This window comes from Somniosus microcephalus, chromosome 23 (assembly GCF_052327205.1).
Source record: "Somniosus microcephalus isolate GS21.2 chromosome 23, FLI_Smic_1.0, whole genome shotgun sequence".
Classification (NCBI taxonomy): Eukaryota; Metazoa; Chordata; class Chondrichthyes; order Squaliformes; family Somniosidae; genus Somniosus; species Somniosus microcephalus.
Genome location: NC_141009.1, coordinates 35,551,519 through 35,566,923, shown reverse-complemented (window position 1 = coordinate 35,566,923; position 15,405 = coordinate 35,551,519). Strand labels below are relative to the sequence as shown.

Here is a 15,405-nt window from a genome sequence, read left to right as displayed (position 1 = left end):
GACCGAGACCCCGTTGGTGACACCGAAGGGGACCCTAAGGAAGTGGTATAGGTGCCCATTCGCCTCGAAGGCGGTGTACTGGCGGTCCTCGGGGTGGATAGGGAGTTGGTGGTAGGCCGACTTAAGGTCGATGGTCGAGAATACGCGGTATTGTGCAATCTGATTGACCATGTCAGATATGCGGGGAAGGGGGTATGCGTCCAGCTGGGTGTATCTGTTTATGGTCTGGCTGTAGTCGATGACCAGGCGATTTTTATCGCCGGTCTTAACGACCACGACCAGGGCACGCCAGGGGCTGTTGCTCCCCTCGATAATGCCCTCTTTCAGGAGGCGCCGCACCTCAGAGCTAATGAAGGCTCTGTCCCCAGCGCTGTACCGCCTGCTCTTGGTAACGACGGGTTTGCAGTCGGGGGTGAGGTTAGCGAACAGGGAAGGTGGCGGCACCTTGAGGGTGGATAGGCTGCAGGTGTTACGCGGTGGGCGGTTTAACATTCGCTGGTTGTCGACTGAGTGGGGGGAGGGGTCCACCGTATGCTAGGGTTACACTTTGGAGGTGGGATTGGAAGTCCAGCCCTAGTAGGACGGCAGCGCAGAGCTGGGGGAGGACGAGGAGTTTAAAATTTTTATACTCCGTACCCTTAACCGACAAGGTCACAACACAGTAGCCGCTAATGTCCGTGGCGTGGGACCTCGATGCCAACGAGATTCGGTTGCGCGTTGGCAGGACAGGGAGGGAGTAGTGGCTCACCATGTCCGGGTGGATGAAGCTCTCCGTGCTTCCGCTGTCGAACAGGCAGGTCGTGGCGTGGCTGTTTACTTTGATGTCCATCATCGACTTGGACAGGTGGTGTGGGCGGGCTTGATCCAGAGTGACGGAGGCTAGTGTGTAGGTAAGCGAGTTGTTGTCGTCTGCGGGCGAGGCGGTCGTCGGGTCCGGGGGCCCGGTGGCAGTCGGGTGTGGTGGGTAAAATGGCGTCTCCCACGAGGTAGGACAAAATGGCGGAGAAGATGGCTGCCCCCATAACTCACATGAGGCACTATTGGGGTCGGTTGCCTTGATCAAAGATGGCCGCCCCATGACTCACGTGTGGGGATGCTGGCCTCAGTTGCCTTGAAAGAAGATGGCCGCCCCCACAGTTCGCATGAGGCACTGCTGGCCTCTGAAGATCCGCTCCTGCAGGCCTTAGAGAAGTGGCCTTTCTTCCTGCAGGTTGAGCAGGTAGAGTTCCTGGCTGGGCAGCGCGACCTCGGGTGCTTCTCCTGGCCGCAAAAGCAGCGGCCGGCGGCCCGATCGCGGGTGCCCGATGTCGGAGCCGGTACCGGGGGTGGCGGTCCCGGTCGGGTCCGGGACGCCGACGCTGAGGTAGGTCCCGGGGGCGGCGCTGCGAAGGGTATTGCGGTAGGGGTCGGGCCCGAGTCCCAGGGTCGCGAGCAGTACCTGGAAAACGCCTCCTGGTCCTGATGGGCCACCTCTAGGGAGAGAGCGAGGGCTTCAGCTTTGTCCAGGTCGAGGTCTTTAGCTTCAAGCAGTCTTTGCCGTGAGTAGTCGGACCGTAGGCCTTTCACAAAGGCATCGCGGATATTATCTTCCGTCTTTTCAACAGCCGTCACCGCTTTAAAGTCACAGTTCCTGCCGAGTGCTCTTAGCGCCCGTAAAAATTCAGCTACAGACTCTCCTGGCTGTTGCGGGCGGGATCTCAGGAGGTGCCTGGTGTACATGTAATTTACCGGGCTCCGGTACTGCTGTTTCAGTAGGTTGATAGCGGCCTCGTATGTAGTCGTGTCCTGGATGAGTGCGTATACTCTCGGGCTCGCTTGGGCGTTCAGAACTCTTAGTTTGGATCTCTGAGGGACGCCGGATTCTTCCAGGTAGGATTCGAAGCAGTCCAGCCAGTGTTTGAAGTTGAGGGCTGAGTTTGCTGCCTGTGGGTTTAGATCCAGGTACGGTGGTTTGAGGGCTTGCAGCCAAGCCAGCTGGTGTGGCTGGTGTAGCCCGATGTCTGAAGGCTGCTGTGGCTGTGCTTCTGGGAGGGCTTCTGGCTGGCCAGTAGTAGACATCTTTAAAATTTAGTCAATAAAATTGATCCACATAGAGCAGATGAATGCGTGGCTAAAGAGTTGGTGTAGGGGGGAGGGTTTTACTTTCCTGGATCACTGGGCCTGCTTCTGGGAAAGGTGGGACTTGTACAAGTCGGACGGGTTGCACCTGAACCAGAGCGGGACAAATATCCTTGCGGGGAGGTTTGCTAGCACTGTTGGGGGGGGGGGGGGGGGTTTAAACTAACTTGGCAGGGGGATGGGATACAGAGGGGAGCTGAAATAGGGGGGGGATGTGCTGCCAATTATAGAGAAAAAAACAAGTCAGCTTGGTAGACAGGGCAAATATATAAGGGCAAGGCTGGATGGCATCTATTTTAATGCAAGGAGTCTTGCAAATAAGGTGGATGAACTGAAGGTGTTGATAAACACATGGGAGTATGATATTGTTGCTATCACGGAGACATGGTTGAGGGAAGGGCAAGACTGGCAGCTCAATATTCCGGGGTACAGAATCTTCAGGCGAGACAGAGGGGGAGGTATAAGAGGAGGGGGTGTCACAATATTAATTAAGGAGTCAATTACTGCAGTAAGGAGGGATGATATATTAGCAGGGTCCTCTAATGAGGCCATATGGGTGGAGCTTAAAAACAAAAAGGGGGCAAGCACTTTGCTGGGAGTGTACTATAGGCCTCCAAACAGTCAGGGGGAGATAGAGGAACAGATATGTAGGCAAATCTCAGAGAAATGTGCAAATAATAGGGTAATAATAATGGGGGATTTCAACTTCCCCAATATTAACTGGGATAGTCAGAGTGTGAAAGGCTCAGAGGGTGTAGAATTCTTAAAGTGCATCCAGGAGAGCTTTTAGAGCCAGCATGTAGAAAGTCCTACAAGAGAGGGGGTGGTACTGGACCTAATTCTAGGGAATGTGGCCGGCCAAGTGGAAAAAGTGCTAGTAGGTGAGCACTTTGGTGATAGTGACCATAATATGGTAAGATTTAAGGTGGTCATGGAAAAGGACAGGGATGGGCCGGAAATAAAGGTTCTAAATTGGGGGAAGGCCGATTTTAATAGGATAAGGCAGGGTCTGGCCAAAATGGACTGGGATCAACTACTTGTAGGAAAATCCGCATCGGAGCAATGGAGGGCTTTCAGAAGGGAGATTGAGATCATACAATGGCAACATGTTCCCGTAAAGGTCAAGGGTGGTTCCAAAAACCACAGGGAACCTTGGATGTCAGGGGATATACGAGAATGGATTAGGAAAAAAAGGAGGGCTTTTGGTAGATACGAAAGGCTAAAGACGGAGGAAGCCCTAGAGGAGTACAAAAAGTGCAGGGGGATACTTAAAAAAGAAATTAGGAGATCAAGGAGGGGCCATGAAATAACACTGGCGAGCAAAATAAAGGAAAATCCGAAGATGTTTTATAAGTATATTAAGGGTAAGAGGATAACTCGGGAAAAAATAGGGCCCATTAGGGACAAAAGTGGCAATCTGTGTGTGGAGCCGGAAGATGTAGGAGGGGTTCTAAATGAATTTTTTGCATCTGTTTTCACTATGGAGAAGGACGATGTAGACATAGAAATAGGGCGGGGGGACTGTGATATGCTCGAACATATTAACATCGAGAGGGAGGAGGTATTGGCGGTTTTAGCTGGCCTAAAAATGGATAAATCCCCAGGCCCGGATGAAATGTATCCCAGGCTGCTGTGTGAGGCAAAGGAGGAGATTGCGGGGGCTCTAACACATATATTCAGGACCTCTCTGGCCACAGGGGATGTGCCAGAGGACTGGAGAACCGCTAATGTAGTACCATTATTCAAGAAGGGTAGTAGGGAAAAACCGGGGAACTACAGGCCAGTGAGCCTAACATCAGTGGTAGGAAAATTATTGGAAAAAATCCTGAGGGACAAAATTAGTCTCCACTTGGAGAGGCAAGGATTAATCAGGGATAGTCAACATGGCTTTGTCAAGGGAAGATCATGTCTGACTAATTTGATTGAATTTTTTGAGGGGGTGACTAGGTGTGTGGATGAGGGTAACGCAGTGGATGTGGTATACATGGATTTCAGTAAGGCCTTCGATAAAGTCCCGCACAGGAGACTGGTCAAGAAGGTAAGAGCCCATGGAATCCAGGGTGCCTTGGCACATTGGATACAAAACTGGCTTAGTGGCAGAAGGCAGAGGGTGATGGTCGAAGGTTGTTTTTGTGACTGGAAGCCTGTGGCCAGTGGGGTGCCACAGGGATCGGTGCTGGGTCCCTTGCTGTTTGTGGTCTACATTAATGACTTGGATATGAATGTAAAAGGTATGATCAGTAAGTTCGCGGATGATACAAAAATTGGTAGGGTGGTAAATAGCGAGGAGGGTAGCCTCAGTCTGCAGGACGATATAGATGGGTTGGTCAGATGGGCGGAACAGTGGCAAATGGAATTTAACCCGGAAAAGTGCGAGGTGATGCACTTTGGGGGGACTAACAAGGCAAAGGAATACACAATGAATGGAAAGACCCTAGGCAAGACGGAGGGTCAGAGGGATCTGGGTGTGCAAGTACACAGATCCCTGAAGGCGGCGGAACAGGTGGATAAGGTGGTAAAAAAGGCATATGGGATACTTGCCTTCATTAGCCGAGGCATTGAACATAAGAGCAAGGAGGTTATGATGGAGCTGTATAAAACACTGGTTAGGCCACAGCTGGAATACTGCGTGCAGTTCTGGTCGCCACACTACAGGAAGGATGTGATCGCGTTAGAGAGGGTGCAGAGGAGGTTCACCAGGATGTTACCAGGGCTGGAGCGCTTCAGCTATGGGGAGAGACTGGGCAGATTGGGTTTGTTTTCCTTGGAGCGGAGGAGGCCGAGGGGGGACATGATTGAGGTGTACAAAATTATGAGGGGCATAGATAGGATGGATGCTGAGGAGCTTTTTCCCTTAGTAGAGGGGTCAATAACTAGGGGGCATAGATTCAAGGTAAAGGGCGGGAGGTTTAGAGGGGATTTGAGAAAGAACTTTTTCACCCAGAGGGTGGTTGGAGTCTGGAACTCACTGCCTGAAAGGGTTGTGGAGGCAGAAACCCTCACAACATTTAAGAAGCATTTGGATGTGCACTTGAAATGCCATAACATACAAGGCTACGGGCCAAATGCTGGAATATGGGATTAGATTAGACAGGGCTTGATGGCCGGCGCGGACACGATGGGCCGAAGGGCCTCTATCCGTGCTGTATTACTCTATGACTCTATGACCTGCATGTTAGCTTTCAGTGACTGGTGTACAAGGACACCCAGGTGCCTCTGTACATCAACATTTCCCAATCTATCACCATTTAAATAATACTCTGCCTTTCTGTTTTTCCTACCAAAGTGGGTAACTTCACATTTATCCACGTTATACTGCATCTGCCATGTATTTGCCCACTCACTCAACTTGTCTAAATCGCCTTGAAGCCTCTTGGCATCCTCCTCACAACCCCACCTAGTTTCGTGTCGTCAGCAAACTTGGAAATATTACATTTGGTTCCCTCATCCAAATCATTGATATTTTTTTGAATAGCTGGGGCCCAAGCACTGATGCCTGCGGTACCCCACTAGTCACCGTCTGCCACCCCGAAAAAGACCCATTTATTCCTCCAGTGCCTCAGCTGTGTCTCCCAGCTCCCCCACAACTAACGCTAGTCTTCTGATGCTGAAATTGTCGTCAGTTTTGCTACTTAACTATAAATATTGTGATAAAAATGCTAACTTCCGGGAAGTTATGTCATCACTTCCTGTGAACTATGAACTATGAACTGTGTACATACCTCACTTCCTGTAAATGTCACTTCCTGTTGGACTGGTATAAATACTGGTCTGTTCAGTATTGTAAGAGGCTTCTACCAGAGGCATGGTAAAGACCTCTCTTGTATATAGTGTGTTTATAAGTTACTTAAAGCTTACTTTAAAGTTACTTGATGGTCAGTCTCCTTTTCTTACATCAATTTAAGTAACTTAGTATTTACACTGACAAATACTAGACCTTCAGACAAACTCGGAAGTTAAGGATCCAGGGAACCACCCATCATGGATAAAATCCTTAGACCTATTCGTCTGGACTTGGACCCGAATACACCAGCAGCTGGCAGGGTATGGAAGCATTGGTATCGTACTTTTGAGAATTTTCTGGATGAATGTAAAGTGGATGCTCCTGCTAAATTGAAGATACTTGTCAATTATGTGACCCCAAAAGTGTTCGAATATGTTGATGAATGGGATAATTACGAAGAGGTGATTCGGGCACTTAAGAAACTGTATGCGAAGACCCCAAATGAGGTCTATGCTAGACATCTACTGGCCACAGCCCGACAAGAGCCAGGGGAATCAATTGACGAATTCCTGCAAGAACTTCGCAGGCTCAGCGTAGATTGTAACTTTCAGGCAGCCTCAGCTGAGCTGTACCGCCAAGAAATGATTCGTGATGCTTTCATCTGCGGGATTGCCTCTCCATTTATACGCCAGCGTCTACTAGAAAGTAAAACACTTGAGCTACAAAAAGCTTTTGACCTAGCTTGTTCACTGGATTTGGCAAAGAGAAATGCAGACCTCTATCAGCTGCCCAGATCTCGATCTGCTGCTGTAGCTGCAACCAGACAATTCAAGCGGTCTCAGGTGAACCCTATCATGGGGGAATCTAATTCTGATGAAGAAGAGGAGGACGACCCCACTTTAGCAGCCTCTTGGCAATCTAGGAAGGAATGCTTCTTTTGTGGAGATGCTTTTCACCCTAGGAAAACCTGCCCTGCTCGCAATGCAATCTGCAGTTATTGCGGGAAAAAAGGACACTTTGCTAAAGTTTGCCTATCAAGGGCCTCTACGAGGGCCAATCCAGCTAAGGCCTACCGAGCTGCCCCAATTAGGGCCTATCAAGATGCTCCAGCTAGGACCTATCAAGCTTCCTCTCGAGCTCTCTCCCGAAGAAGCACACCGAGAGTTTTAGCCACTCTCTGTGCAACGACACCAATTACAGCTGCTTGCCCACAGAACCTGTCTCAGGCAGCCACAAAAATTTCAATTAAAGGGCATACCTTAGATGCCTTAATTGACTCAGGAAGTACTGATAGTTTCATTAAGGAACAGATTGTTGCGAAATTGAAACTACATGTCTTCCCATCGGACCAGGCAATTGCGATGGCCCAGTCATCACTTAATACCAGAATCTCCGGCTTTTGTGTTGTTGATATGACACTTCATGGTCGTATGTATCCCTCCACCCGACTTTCAGTGCTCAAAGACTTATGTAGTGATCTCCTCTTAGGGCTGGACTTCCAAAAACAGCATAAGAAACTCACCATTGAGTTTGGTGGATCCAAACCCGGACTTACTATTTCTAATATACCATCTAAATTACCATTTTGTGCATTATCAGCAGCTTCACTTGATGAACCCTCATTATTTGCCAGTATTCCGCCTCAATGCCAACCGATAATAACGAAATCGCGGCGCTTTAATCAGGGAGACCAATCTTTTATTGCGGCTGAAATCTCTCGACTTCTAGCAGAGGATATCATTGAACCATGTTCGTCGCCCTGGCGGGCTCAAGTCGTCATTGTCAAGAACCCTCTAAAACCTCACAAACAGCGACTATGCATCGATTATTCGCAAACCATCAATCAATATACCGACTTGGACGCCTACCCATTGCCACGCATTGATGATATGGTTAATAAACTGGCCGAATACAAAGTGTTCTCAACTTACGATTTAAAAAGTGCCCATCATCAGTTACCCTTGAAGGTCTCAGATAAGCAGTACACAGCCTTTGAGGCTAATGGACGGCTGTACCAATTTCGTCGCCTCCCATTCGGGGTTACTAATGGAGTGGCTGTCTTTCAACGGGCAATGGATGGCCTGGTTAAGCAGGAAAACCTAAGGGACACTTTTCCCTATCTTGATAACATTACCATTGCAGGTCACGATCAACAGGAACACGACTCCAACCTCCAAAAATTTCGGGATGCCCTCCATCGCCGTAATTTGACCCTGAATGAATCCAAATCTGTTGAGTCGCAACCGACCATCAACATCCTTGGCTACTGCGTAGGCAATAGTATCATTAAGCCAGACCCAGAAAGACTTCGCCCGCTCCAAGAGCTCCCGTCACCTAAGAATCCGGCTTCTTTACGTCGGGCTCTCGGTCTGTTTGCATACTACGCTAAATGGATTCCTCATTTTTCGGACAAAATCCAACCCTTGCTGCATGCTAGATCATTTCCACTGGGAACAGCGGCTGTTGCAGCCTTTAACCTTCTCAAAAAACAGTTGGAGAAAGCGGCTCTTCACTCCATCGATGAGAATCTCCCTTTCGTGGTTGAATGTGATGCCTCGGAGGTGGCGATCTCGGCTACTCTGAATCAGGAAGGTCGTCCTGTAGCATTTATGTCCAGGACCTTACAAGGTGCCGAGCTACATTATCCTTCGGTTGAGAAAGAAGCCACAGCCATCATAGAGGCAGTACGGAAGTGGAACCATTTTCTAGCTCGCCAGCACTTTACATTGATCACGGACCAACGATCAGTCGCCTTTATGCTCGATAATCGAAAACGAACCAAAATTAAGAATAATAAAATACAACTTTGGAGGATGGAACTGGCCTCTTTTGGTTATACCATTCTCTATCGGCCTGGCAAGGAGAATGTGGCCCCGGACACCCTCACACGGGCATTCTGCTCCACTATGTCATCCTCCACTCTCATGGATGTCCACAATGGTTTGTGTCATCCTGGCGTTACGCGCATGCTACATTTCGTACGATCACGGAATCTCCCTTTTTCCACTGGAGATGTAAAGAAAATATGCTCAGAATGCTGGCTTTGTGCGGAATTAAAACCTCAGTTCTTCCGCCCCTCAGATGGTATACTCATACATGCAACCCAACCGATGCAACGACTTAGCATCGATTTTAAGGGCCCAGTGCCCTCTTCAACTCGGAACACATATTTGCTCACCATGATCGACGAATATTCACGTTTTCCGTTTGCCTTCCCCTGCTCCAATATGCTGGCGTCCACAGTAATCTGCTGCCTTGAGCAGGTATTTTCTCTCTGTGGCATGCCGGCTTATATTCACTCAGACCGGGGTCCATCCTTTATGTCAAGGGAACTCAAGGACTACCTCTCAGAACGGGGAATTGCTGCAAGCAAAACAACACCATACCATCCCATCGGAAATGGGCAGGTAGAGAGGTATAACGGTATCATCTGGAATTCCGTACGTCTCGCTTTAAGATCTCGGGGCCTACCAGACCAGCAATGGGAAACAGTGCTTCCGGATGCATTGCACTCTATACGGTCCCTGCTTTCTACAGCCACAAATACTACACCTCATGAGCGGTTCTTTGGATTCCAGCGTCGCTCATCTCATGGAACATCACTCCCGTCATGGCTAACTACTCCTGGACCTGTATTACTCCGAAGATACGTTCGGACGTCTAAAAATGACCCTCTTGTAGACGAGGTCGAACTAACCGATGCCAACCCCACCTATGCAAACATACGATATTCCGACGGCCGAGAATCTACCGTATCATTACGGGATCTGGCTCCCTGCCCACCAGGACCTAGTGGGACATCGGGTGATGGCATTTCACCAGGAAACTCTTGGGACCTATCGGGTACCCCTCTCCAGGATCCTGATCGGACACCAACTAGCTTGGTGCCGGCAGAACCCCGTGCTCAAGGTTGCGACCCTCCCAGTACCGTGCATGAAAGTACTGATCCGCCACAGACCAGCTCTGCACCTCCCTCTGAACAGAGGCAGTCCGACTTTGAACCTATTGGGGCTCGCACTCGAAGCCATGATCTCCCCGACCCTTCACAGGGCAATCCAGGCCACACAGACTCTGACCAATGGCCAACCGCATGTAAGCGGACCAGCGACCCTCTACGACGGGAATCCAAACGGGTACGACTCTTCCTTGTTCGGCGGCTGCGGACCAAAAGGTAGACCACAGCCTCCTAATCCTGCAGGAGGGAAGAATGTGATAAAAATGCTAACTTCCGGGAAGTTATGTCATCACTTCCTGTGAACTATGAACTATGAACTGTGTACATACCTCACTTCCTGTAAATGTCACTTCCTGTTGGACTGGTATAAATACTGGTCTGTTCAGTATTGTAAGAGGCTTCTACCAGAGGCATGGTAAAGACCTCTCTTGTATATAGTGTGTTTATAAGTTACTTAAAGCTTACTTTAAAGTTACTTGATGGTCAGTCTCCTTTTCTTACATCAAATATTATAAGTATATCAAAGTAAGGAGAGAATACATGACTTTCAAATAGGGGTTGAATTATGTCAGTGTACCATAGTCTAATTATCCTCCACTCTCTAAACAGGATCGAGGGGCTCAATGGCCTACTCCTGTTCCTATGTTCCACTGCACCAGTATGAATTCAGCCCCTTGAGCCTGTACCACCATTCAAATAAGATCATGGCTGATCTGTATCCTAACTCCATCCACTCGCCTTGGCTCCATATCCCTTTATACTCTTGGCTAGCAAATTTAACTCCGATTCAAAAATTATTAATTGAGCTAGCACCAAGTACTTTTTGTGCAAGAGTGTTCCACACTTCTACCACCCTTTGCATGAAGAAGTTTCCTAACATCTCTCCTAAATGGCCTGGCTCTGATTTTAAGGTAATGTCCCCTTCTCCTGAACTCCCTTGCGAGCGGAATAAGTTTCTCTCTGTCTATCCCATCAATTCCTTTCAAAATCCTAATAATCTCAAATCAAATCATCCCTTAAACCTTCTATATTCCAGGGAATACAAGCCGAGTTTATGTAATCTCTGTTCATTATCTAACCCTTGGAGCCCTGGTAAGATTCTGGTGAATCTGTGCTACACTCCTTCCAAAGCCAATATAACCATTCTAAAAGTGCGATGCTCAGAACTGTACATGGTACTCCAGATGTGGTCTAATAAAAAAGTGTTTCCAGCATTTTCTGTTGTTTCAGATTTCCAGCATCCGCAGCATTTTGCTATTGTATTAGTGCTCTAACAAAGGCTTTGTATAGATGCAGCAAAACGGCCTCCCCTTTATATTCTAGCCCTCTAGTTATAAAGGCCAACATTCCATTAACCTTTTTAATTTTTTTGTATTTGACCACTACAATTTAGTGATCGGTGTACATGGACCCCTACCAAGTTACCATTTGACAGCTTGTATAACAGATCCTATTTCTAGCAAATTCAAATCTCTTTGGACCCCCACTGTTCCTAGCTTTTCACCATTTAAAAAATATTCAGATCCATCCTTTTTGGTCCAACATGGATGACCTCTCATTTGCCTGCGTTGAAAGCCATCGACCAGAGTTTTGCCCACTCAACTGATCCATCAATGTCTCTTTGTAATTTTGTGCTCCCCTCTACACTACATACTATACCACCAATCTTTGTGTCTTAATTGCCTGTGTTCAACACACAGGAAATTGACTAGGAGTATGATAAACATCTAGAACCGTACAAAAGCTGGATCAATTCCCACTCCTGTAAATGGACTCCAGGCATAGCGCAGTTTTGAAAATGTGTAATCATCAGCATTTGACATACATTAGTTAGGATGTGCACTGGGTACATAGTCAGTATGAGGTTTTTTTTAAAAAGCAGAAAATTACTTTATGAAATCTTCCTCGTTGTGTTAATTGTGGTACATTATGGCTCCCAAGTGCTCCTATAGAGTAATAAATATCATACCGCTTTGCCGTCATAAAACACCACATTGTAGTCATCATGTACAACAAAATGTCTGTTCTTCCACTTCCTGTTTACTTCCATGTACTGGTAGAGGTTGCCAGAGAAGATAATTTTATCCTTTAATGGGGCCTGTAGGTAATAAAAGAAAAATACAAGGACAAATTAGTCTTCATTGTTCATCTATTAACCACTTTTTTGCTCATACCTGTCATACCTGATTAATCACTGAATGAAATGGCCTTCAATAGAATTTTAATCATTGATTATAATGAGATGTAGCAAGGTTTGTTAGGACATGGATCTTATGAATTCTACAAATACACCACATTCTTTTTGTAATAATGGTTGTCGTCCATTCTTGCAAGTTACTGATTACTTTCAGGACAGGACCGCCTGTACACTCGGTTCCAATAGAACCTTGATGATAAAAGCAGATAGTAAACACCGAAAGCATTGAGCATTTTAGAATCTAAGATTTTGAATTTCATCTTTAAAAAAAAAAAAATCAAGTTGCCATTTGACAGCTTGTATTACAGATCCTATTTCTAGCAAATTCAGAACTGAAACTTCACCGTCAGCTGTGCAGAGCAGCAGATGGCGACCAAATTAATAACTACACAAGGGTGTTTACCGAATGGACTACATAGAAAGGTCTGTACTGAGACGAGGCAAAAAATCTCAGTACTACGTGGCTGTTGAGAATATACATACATACATACGTCCAAAGATGTGCGGGTTAGGTTGATTGGCCATGATAAAAATTGACCCTTAGTGTTAGGGGGGATTAAATACGTGGGGTTACAGGGATAGGGCTTGGGTGGGATGGCTGTCGGTGCAGGGACCGGGTGCTAGGGTTTGGATGATCAGCCATGATCTCGTTGAATGGCGGAGCAGGCTCGAAGGGCCGAATGGCCTACTCCTGCTCCTAGTTTCTATGTTTCTATACACCATGCTTGCGTCTGCGCACATTCGGAGGTTGAACTCCAAATCATCGTCAACACCTTCACCGAAGCAAATACGAGAGCATGGGCCTTACACTAAACATCCATAAGACAAAGGTCCTCTACCAACCTGCCCCCGCCACACAGTACTGCCCCCCGATTATCAAAATCCACAACAAGGCCTTGGACAACGTGGACTACTTTCCATACCTTGGGAGCCTACTGTCACAACAAGTGACACGGTAGCATAGTGGTTAGCACTGTTGCCTCACAGCGCCAGGGACCCGGGTTCAAATCCAGCCTCGGGTGACTGTCTGTGTGGAGTTTGCACATTCTCCCCGTGTCTGCGTGGGTTTTCTCCGGGTGCTCCGGTTTCCTCCCACAGTCCAAAGATGTGCGGGTTAGGTTGATTGGCCATGATAAAAATTGGCCCTTAATGTTGGGGGGGATTAAATACGTGGGGTTACGGGGATAGGGCTTGGGTGGGATGGCCGTCAGTGTAGGGACCGGGTGCTAGGGTTTGGATGATCAGCCATGATCTCGTTGAATGGCGGAGCAGGCTCGAGGGGCCGAATGGCCTACTCCTGCTCCTATCGTCTATGTTTCTATGTTTCTAAGTGCAGACGTCGATGACGAAGTCCAACGCCGCCTTCAGTGTGCCAGTGCAGCCTTCGGTCGCCTGAGGAAGAGAGTGTTTGAAGACCAGGACCTCAAACCTGGCACCAAGCTCGTGGTCTACAGAGCAGTAGTGATACCCGCCCTCCTGTATGCCTCAAAGACATGGACCATGTACAGCAGGCGCCTCAAAGCACTGGAGAGGTACCACCAACGCTGCCTCCGCAAGATCCTGCAAATCCATTGGCAGGATAGGCGCACCAATGTCAGTGTTCTCGCTCAGGCCAACATCCCCAGCATCGAAGCTTTGACCACGCTCGATCAGCTCCGATGAACGGGTCACATCGTCCGCATGCCCGATGGAGACTCCCAAAACAAGCGCTCTACTCGGAGCTCCGACACGGCAAGAGAGCCCCAGGTGGGCAGAGGAAACGCTTCAAGGACACCCTCAAAGCCTCCTTAAAAAGGTGCAACATCCCCACCGACACCTGGGAATCCCTGGTCCAAGACTGCACAAAGTGGAGGAGAAGCATCCGGGAAGGCGCTGAACACCGAGTCTCTTCGCCGTGAGCAAGCGGAAGCCAAGCGCGGGCAGCGCAAGCAGCACACGACAACCCAAGCACTCCACCCACCTGCCCCCTCAACCACCGTGTGCCCCACCTGTGACAGAGACTGTAGGTCCTGCATTGGACGCATCAGCCACCTGAGAACTCATTTTTAATGTGGAAGCAAGTCATCCTCGGCTCCGAGGGACTGCTTAAGAAGATGACGACGACAAAGAGCGGCAGCATTCGTGCCAACCATCAGTGATTGCCTTCCAAAGTCACAGCAGGCAGTTGTTCTAAACAACACCTCAGAATACCATGAGGTTTCATTGCGCACGTGTGAATTTCAAAGCTGCACACATACCAGCAATTTGCTCCCATGCGTGAAACACTGCACATGGACACGCCAGTGGTCACGCATGTGCAACACTACAAATGCACAATACAGTAAACATTACCTAAATCACTGGGAGGTTGGGGAATGAGTGGGTCCTGTGCTGGATTGGTGCTATTTGATGGCAGACAGTCAAGTGGATGTAGATTTTCATATCCAGTAGGGAAAATATTGCTTGAAGAGTCACGTCTGTATGTGGCCTAATTTTGTCTTCAAATGTATCCAACTGTTGGAAGTTGGTAAAAGTAAGCATTCTGACAATATCATTGGAAAGTTTATTTAAGACAGCATTGAAGTATTTAGATCTGCTTGGTTGTACCGAATAGCAGACTTTAGGACTGTCACGAGCCAGCTGACTGAAGTCACTTAGTAAGATAACTTTTCATCCTCACTCAAAGCAGCAGATCCACAAACTCAAACTTGCTCAACTCAGAATTACAACCTTACCCCATTATCTAATTACAGTAAAACAAAAATTCCTTTTCGATTTGTTCTCAGTGTGGGTTGCAACAGAATTTAATTTGTTGTGTCACCATAAAGCAGTGGCTCTATGTATATTCAGGGTTATTTGTGAGCTGCTAGTTTAATTTAATTGTTTTTTTTGAGATCTTCAGCTTTTGGGAATTTTCTGGGTTGGCATACATGCAATAGAAATCTTTTATTAAAAAGGTTCATTACTTTCCATCACCAATTATTGCCTTCTCATCCTTCTCCCCTGCCCTCCCACACTATTTTCTTCCCAGTAGTGCTCCTCAGTACCACAACTTCCTCTAGCTGGGACGGGTTGGGCCGCAAGCTTCCCCACAACCTACATTAATCACACTCCATGTCTGGCTATACGTAGATGCTCAAACAAGCTGATCTTGACTGAGATGTTCTTCTCTCCCATTCCCCCACTCCCAAAGACTAAAAGGACCACCTTGCTATGATTCAACATTCCATTGAGCAGCCCTGTCCAAAACGAATGAAACAAACTCAGCTCATACAATAGCCACCAGGCAGACAAGCAGTCATGCTTAAAATGTACTTCCTTGTAGTTGGGAGTTACTCCATATCACAGCTCGAGCCAACAAGCCATCCTCTTGCTTTCCAAAGTTGACTGTTCCGAGATCAGTCTGTGCACATTTCTGGTGGTTCTGCATTT

At 47.7% G+C, this 15,405-nt stretch overlaps 1 protein-coding gene across 2 annotated transcripts in view; it reads right to left on the bottom strand.

Moving 5' to 3' along the window:
- Nucleotides 1-15,405, bottom strand: part of LOC147101813 (protein Niban 2-like) — a 261,246-nt gene that overhangs the window by 110,093 nt on the left and 135,748 nt on the right. For both annotated transcript variants that reach the window (XM_085965775.1, XM_085965774.1), the window contains one exon: nt 11,767-11,895. In XM_085965775.1, the coding sequence (XP_085821901.1) occupies nt 11,767-11,895 (129 nt within the window). The remainder of the gene's footprint in view (nt 1-11,766; nt 11,896-15,405) is intronic.